The sequence below is a fragment of the Corticium candelabrum genome, chromosome 12, assembly GCF_963422355.1.
Source record: "Corticium candelabrum chromosome 12, ooCorCand1.1, whole genome shotgun sequence".
Lineage (NCBI taxonomy): Eukaryota > Metazoa > Porifera > Homoscleromorpha > Homosclerophorida > Plakinidae > Corticium > Corticium candelabrum.
Genome location: NC_085096.1, coordinates 7786872 through 7794958, shown reverse-complemented (window position 1 = coordinate 7794958; position 8087 = coordinate 7786872). Strand labels below are relative to the sequence as shown.

The following is an 8087-nucleotide window of genomic DNA, read 5'->3' as shown; positions in this document are numbered from 1 at the left end:
TACATTTATCTGTCTGTTCGATTACACGGCAATTTGATGATGTACATTTAATCTCGTTTTTGTTAGTGCGTGCAACAACAAGTCCACCAGCTAGATCAGGTATTCAGATACATACATACTGTACATATTGTACATACTGTACATACGGTTGCATGTCATTGTCTACTTACAACAGAACAGCAATTGCATTATAACGAACGTCTGATACACGCGCATACCAGCGCAACACAAAATATTAAGTACACGTCACATTCCACAGACTTGTCTTTTCGTTTGAGTACGTACCTATATAGCAACTTGATTTATACTGGTTTTTGTTAGTGCGTGCAACAACAAGTCCACCAGTGATATCAAAGCCTATTTCAGGTATGCATATACACAGGGTTTAGAATTTCCGGTCGCCTCCTCGCCATTGGCGACTAGCACTTGCCATTTGGCGAGTAAACATGGACCATTTGGTCGCCTAGATCTTCAATGCGGCATTGTCGTCCTACTCTTCGCTGCGTTGGTCTGGCCGACTGTGTAAAATCGCAGAATCTTCCATTTGTACTATTATTATCAACAGAAAGATATCTATTTACAGGGCAGCTAGAGTTCTGAAGTTTGCGCATACGTGATAGAATGTAGCGGTGTCGAGGAAACAGACCGATCGTAGCTGGCATTGCGAAGGGGAACATGAATTGTGCATGATGGCGCGTCGGTTTGTCGGACCAAGCGACTGACTTGCAGGTAGGCTGTAAGTTACAGATCAGCGCTACTATCTAGCTCTACCACCTCCTTTTTACTCTCCCAAGACATCTGGAAGTGATTGGAAACATTAGCTGAGACAGTGGGTTGGGCTAATTACCTCAATATGCCAAACGTTTTCAAGTGACGAGATATGATTACATGTAATAGCCTGGTCTTTCTCCTAGACTTTCCATGGCCAGGTCAACGTGAACAGAGATTAGGAGGGTTTACAGCAGAGTTTATAGATAGGTAGCTGCTCTGTTACGTCTAATCACATTTAATTTCTACGAGTGCCAGTAGGGAGAAGAGAAAACCACACCTACTAATCCCCGGATATTAGGGTTCAGTTGCAGTTACAAATATACCTGCGCACGCTGAATTTAGGAAAAGTAGGCGTGGCTGTAAAAACAAAGGAGTGGTGTTTTTACGTTTAATATGTCTGGCACCAAATTTGGAGAATTTTAAAACCCTGATACAGATATTCAAAATTCAGAAAATCGCATGCACACACATGCACACATTTACGCACGCACGCACGCACGCACACACACACACACACACACACACACACACAAACACTCTCACGTGGACGCGCACGCGCACTTGACAGATTAAAGATACTGCATCTATACAGTTAAAATAGCAGCAATTAAACGCATATATACATACTCGGATTCGTTTTGCTTTACTCTTTTTACCTGTGTCCTACATGCGCTTGCAAATCTACCAACAGTTCTATGCCTTAAAATATTTTGCATTCAGATGAGAAAAAGAATGTGGGACTACTAATAGCTGGAGTCGGCACACTGTCCTTCGGTGCTATTCTGTTAGTACTTGCCGTGTACTTTTTCTATCAACGAAAACGCTTAGTGTAAGTATTTACGTAAATTGTTAACACTTTACGTTATTTCATATTCTACCTAATATGTTTAGTGATGTAGGAGGTGAAAATGAATGTAACACAATGGAAATAGAAATGGACGAACAAGAAGAAACGCACCGTGCTATTGAATACGAGGCAGTGCTTGTCCCTGCTTATCTACCCGACGTACTGACAACGAATCCAGGATATGCAAAATCATCCGTGGGCAATAATCCAGCCTACAATGTGGCAGTCATTAACAATCAAGACGACCGACAGTAGAATACGATTACATTTACCTAGTTATAGTTGTAGTAGATAGACATCAAGACAGATGTTTGATTATACCTAGTAATGTTCAAGGTGTATAATGTTAGTTAGCTAGCTCGTTACCAGAGTTATAATAAAAGCAGCTCATTTCTTCATTCAAGAAGACTAAAAGAAGAGAGATGTATGCTATGCTGATATATTCTCACTTATTAGTCCGTAGCAGTTAATCGTTTCAGGACTCAGTAAGTAATATAGTTAGTTATATTAATATAAATTTATAGCACAGTCTAGTCTGAGTTGAGTATTTATGACACCGTCTTGCGTAAACGCTACTTGAGTCTATTTATTTCAAATTGTAGTTACGGCGCTTATTTAGTGTATGTATGTTACTAAGCGTATGCGACTGACTCTATGGTGAATACAAAATTTTTGGTGCAACGAAAGCTGCTATCTATATCATATGCAGAAAAAATTTAAATATATACTTATAATTATTTGATATTAATAATGTATGTCACCTCATTTTTTGACTAGCTAATGCAATCGTACGATGAGTTTTGCCATCTATGCTCTATGAACAGAATTTTTGTGTAAATAGCAGTGTTCTCGCCAGTATCGTACCTTCAAAATGACGGTTGGAGCAAGGGATGAACGTTTGGGGAGGGGAAAACAGCAATCATTGACGGTTGGGAACAAAATTGGACATTCTTACCACACGTAGTGTAGGATGTTTTCCTACAAGATCCATTGTGGATGTAAAGACATTTTATTTACCTCTATTGGTCTTGATGGTCCCGACATTACTACAGAACAATCTCATGTCATCTAATCTTCATGTGTGGTCTCTTTGTTAGTGTTTGGGACAATTGCCATTGACCTTTCACACAGGATTTGCTAATGAGACTGTGGTTGCAGCAGGTATTCTACTAATTACTGTTTATTTTCAATCCCTTGTTTTGTACCTACACCATTGCGGATCTCTTTACAGCTGGATGTATTGATTCACTAATGGTTACAAACATAGTGATCAAAGCAAGGTGATCCTCTCTCACAAAGCACGCTTGCAGCTACAAATTCTCAGAGCTTTTTGTATAGATTTTACACATGAGCACGTTAGACAACTAGAAACGTAGCGTCTTAGCTAAGGTCACAAAAAGGATAAATGGTCAGAAGGCGTATCTATGCCTTAGTATCCCTATACTATTCATTAAATACTATTCATTTCTTAAGTTTGACGGCACAATAGCCATGCAACGTATATGCACAACTTACTCCTTTAATTAAAATTAATTAAAGCTCAGCTCACAATCCCAGTTTTAAATAAGTTAAGTCAACTTGTCATTGTAATAATATAGTGTATTATCTGTCTGTCTGTGTTACGTTCAACAAGGTTATGTTCAATGAGGTTTATTCGACAAGTTCTGAGTGGCAATTATATTGAATAATAAACAATCATGCAGTAAGTATTATACATGCATCAGGTAGGTAGTGCAAGTTGCAACTGGAGAAGAGATACAGTAAAAGTATGATGTTATCACCCAAAATGTCAACATTAAACATTTGATGACGTCAAACATCAAATATGACGACGTCATATTGACGGTTGGCAAAAAATCCTGGCTCGCACACTGAATAGCTAAGCAACAGTGTCAGCCACAACTTTGTACGAGGAGACAACATTCTATCCGTTCGTCTGTCTCAGACTGCACGTGCTAGACTGAAGCCAGTCTCTCTCCGCTCCGCCGTTTGTTTGACAAAGGCGGGGAGACTGGCTTGAGTCTAGGCGCGTGTTGCAAACGTTCAGCAAGCAGAATTGCCGTGGAAATAGTTGTTTTGTGTTTCTAGGCAGTTTTTCGAACCGGTGGAGTTCAGAGCTGCCAACTCTCCCGCGTTGAGTAGGATTTGAGACCCTTAATTCTCCCGCCAAATATCCCGCATTCTGACCATTTGTAGGTGTAGTAGTCTGGACTCCAAGGTAGATCCGGGTAGTGTTGTTCGTAGACGACTGGGCGCGCAGCCTATAGTAGATAAGAATATGGCGGCGAGGATGACGGATTCAGAGAAACAACAGGATGCGACAGCGTCATCTGGAAGCGACCCAGCACCATCGGGACACGGGCCGCCAGCGGCTGCAAGTCTTCCAACATGGCCGAGCGTTCAGTTTCCAGTCAGCAAGTTTGAGGCGTTTGACGCCGCTACAGAAAAGTGGGGAGTCCATCAACAAAGGTTATAGCAATTCTTCGTGGCGAACGGCATTTCACTTTGAGGATCAAAACCGGAAGCGCGTCATTTTATTGCATTCATGTGGTAAACAAACCTACCACCTCTACAAACACATTTCTACCCCAGACCAACGGTAACGGCACAGAGATACAAACTCAATACTCGCATGCAGCTCCCTAAGAAGGATATCGCCACGTTTGCGGCTAAGTTGCGGGAACTAGCAGAATTCTGTGCTTTGCGGAGAAGCTAGATGAGCATTTGAGAGACCGGTTGGTGTGTGGACTGCGAGATGAGCAAACAAAGCGGCGTTTGTTCACGGAAAGTAAGCTATTATTTCAGTCAGTAGAATATATCAAAAGCAATAGAGACAGCCAAAAAGAACGTAGAGCCTCTACAGAATGAGAGTCAGAAAGAAGGACAAGAGGAAACTGCACATTTGGTGGTCAAGGTACGACAGGGCATTAAGTGTGATAGAGGTAAACGAGCAATGACTTTGGTCTGTTACAGATGTGGGGAACCAACCACTTACCAAGAGGGTGTAGATTCAAAATTGCAGAATGTTATCATTGCAAGGCACGGGGCACATTGCCTGAGCATGCCGAACAAAACAAATGGCTAAATCAAGCTCTACTAGAAAAATCCGTTCTGCTTATGAAGCAAGACAGTCGACGATGATGAATTTGGAGACAAGGAAGAAGAGGAATATACATATTACGTCAAGAAAAATAACAACCAGGATTCGGTGGATCCTCTTTGGGTAACAGTTCAAGCAAATAGAAAATAGCTGAAGATAAAAATAGACACAGGAGCCTCTGTGTCACTGATCTCAGAGGAAACTTACAAGAAAACGTAGAATAAAGGGAAGGCACGGAAATTGCAAACAACAAAGAAAAGAATCAAGACCTACACTAATGACAGATAACAGTGATTGGAGAAACTCAGGTTTTGGTTGGAGTCAACCCTGGGGAAAGCAAGGTGAAATTGCCATTGTTAGTGGTAGAAGGACAGGGATCAAGCCTATTGGGAAGGATCTGGCTTTAGCATCTGAAGTTGAACTGGCATCAAATCATGACAATTGGCAATTCATCAAAACTGGATGAAATATTAGTGGCTCGTTATCAGTGTTTGTTCTCAGAAAAACTAGGAGAGTACAAAGGTCCCAAAGCCAGAATTTTGATCGATACGGCAGAGCCTCCACGTTTTTGTAAAGCAAGGAGTGTACCGTATGTTCTCAGGCAGCAGGTAGAAGATCAGATGAAACTCCTGAAACGCGAAGGATTTTTAAACTAGTTGACCATGCCGACTGGGCAGCACCCATAGTACCCGTCATTAAACCTGACAAGTCAATTAGAATATGCGGAGATTTCAAACAAACGATCAATCGTGCAACTTATGTGGACAAGTACCTAATTTCTCGTGTAGAAACTTTCTAGCTAGACTAGCTAAAGGCAAGTATTTCGCGAAGTTGGATCTCAGTCAAGCATACAACCAACTGCCCCTGTCAGAAGAATCTCAACAATACACGACCATTAATACATCCAGAGGACTTTTTTAATACAGACGACTACCTTTTGGCGTCTCCTCAGCACCTGGCATCTTTTAGGAAGTGCTAGAGTCGGTAATACAGGGCACACAGGACACAGACAACTACCTCGATGACATTCTAATTGCAACGGAGACAGAGACCGAACACTTGCAACAGTTGGATTCGGTGCTACGGCGCTTTAGCAAGGCTGGATTTCGTCTGAGAAGAGACAAGTGTACATTCATGGCAACATCTGTATTATATTTAGGACATCACATTGACTGTCAATGAATTCATTCAGACCGGGGAAAAGTGCAAAGTGATGCGAGATACCCCACCTCCAATTAATAGTCAAGCATTACGCAGCTGTTTGGGACTCCTGAATTATTACCATCAATTTTTTCCACAGCCATCAACCATGTTGGCACCACTGTATCAGCTGCTAAAACAGGGAGTGAAATGGAACTGGGTCGACAACAACAAACAGCATTTCAAATAGCCAAGTAAGCCTTGCTATCGCATCAGGTGTTGGCTTGCTATGACTTGAACCTCGATATTGTCTTGGCCTGGGACACTTCACCATATGGTGTGGGCGCTGTTCTGTCACATAAATGGCCAAATAGTATGGAGCGTCCATTAGCTTTTGTCTCTCGATCTTTGAACGACACTGAGAAAAAGTATGCACAAATAGACAGACAAGCCTTGGCATTTGTATTTGAGGTGGAAGAATTCCACAAGTACATATTTGGCCAACCTTTTACATTACTCACAGATCACAACCTCTGCTGGGGCTGTTTCAGGAAGGAAGAGCATGCCAACCAAAGACAATACGGAAGGAGAGATTGTCTTGGCCATAGAACACCTAGACACATCACCAGTGACAGCTCGTCAAGTGAAACACCAGAGGGAAAGGACCCGTATTTGGCAGTGTTACGGGAATTGATAATGTCAAGATGGCCACAGGCTTTAGAGAAGACAGAATATGCTAACCAAAACCAGTTCAAGTCTTATTGGCAACGCAGGCATGAGTTATCGGTACATGACGGATGCGTGATGTGGAGTCATAGGGTGATAATTCCATCGAAGGCAAGACCAAGGATGTTGGAGGTATTACATGAAGGCCACCCAGGCATTTCCTACTAAGGCTTTGGCACTGGAATATATTTGGTGGCCAAAGATTGATGGGGACCTAGAACGAGCAGTCAGATCTTGTGTTCAATGTCAGGAATATAGTGGGTGCCAGCAGTAGCTCCGCTACACCCTTGGGAATGGCCAACCCGACCATGGTCGAGACTACCTGTGGATTAAGCGTGACCGTTTATGGGCAGGCTGCTACTGGTGATAGTTGACGCCTGTTTAAAATGGGTGGATGTACATTCAGTAGCGTCAGTCACTTCTCGGGCAACCATAGATGCCTTCGAACATCCATCGCTATTCATGAAATACCGGATGCTCTGGTATCAGACAATGGTTCATGTTTCACCAGTAGGAAGTTTGAGCTGTTCAGCAAATTGAATGGCATTGGGCATCTAAAATCTGCTCCATACCATTCCGCAACTAATGGGCTTGCAGAGCGAGCGGTACAGTCCATAAAACAAGCACTGAGAAAAACGGAAGTACAGACCTTCTCAGAGAAACTACAAAAGGTGTTGATGGCTATGCGTAACACACCACATACCACAACGGCCTTAAACCAGCAGAGTTGCTACTGGGACAAAGGCTAAAACACTTCTTGATTTAGTCAAGCCGAACTTGACAGATCGTGTACTACAAAAACAGACAAGACAGAAGGTAGACCACGACTTTCGAGTGAAGGACCGGAGTTTTACTGTGGGACAACTGGTGTACGTCGGGTTCACAATGGCTGCTAGCACAGATCATAAACCAACATGGTCTTGTCTCATTTACATGCAAAGGGGTAAACAACAAAATTTGGCGGCACGACCAGGACCATTTAAAGTTACGCTATTTCAGTCCAACAACAATGGCAACACAACACTCACCAATCAAAGGGAACCATTAGTTCTTGTGCGGTACGGGATGGAAGAACCAGTTCCAAACTCATGTCGACGGAAGGGTTCCAGCAACATCCAATTTTGGAGAGACACAACCAAATGTTGGTGATCTAGCTTCTATGGGACGACCGAGAATTCCTGATTCAACCGGAAGCAGAGGCTCAAGAAGAGGCTGGTACATCCATTTCAGCTACAGAGACCTTGGAAAACAACAGCATCGAGGCACCTGCGGAGGCAGCCAACAGAGGCGTCTGGAGTAAGACGATCTGGAAGAGAGCGGAAAGAACCAAAAAGACTCGATTTATAAGAATTATAAGGGCAGGTGTTGTAAGAACAAAGTGGTATAAGTTGAGAATGTTTTCTTTTTGATTTTTTAATTTTTTTGTGGAAGGAGAGGGATGTAGTAGTTTGTACTCCAAGGTAGATCTGGCGTACTGTTGTACGTAGAGGCCTGGCGTGTAAC

The 8087-nt window shown here is 42.6% G+C and overlaps 1 protein-coding gene across 3 annotated transcripts in view; it reads left to right on the top strand.

Annotated features, from left to right (window-relative positions):
• LOC134187847 (phosphatidylinositol phosphatase PTPRQ-like) overlaps positions 1-1910 on the top strand; it is a 16794-nt gene extending 14884 nt beyond the window's left edge. For all 3 annotated transcript variants that reach the window (XM_062656014.1, XM_062656015.1, XM_062656013.1), the window contains exons 11-13: positions 67-99; positions 1492-1600; positions 1663-1910. In XM_062656014.1, the coding sequence (XP_062511998.1) occupies positions 67-99; positions 1492-1600; positions 1663-1873 (353 nt within the window). In that variant the 3' untranslated portion in view covers positions 1874-1910. The remainder of the gene's footprint in view (positions 1-66; positions 100-1491; positions 1601-1662) is intronic.
• Positions 1911-8087: the final 6177 nt, after the last annotated feature.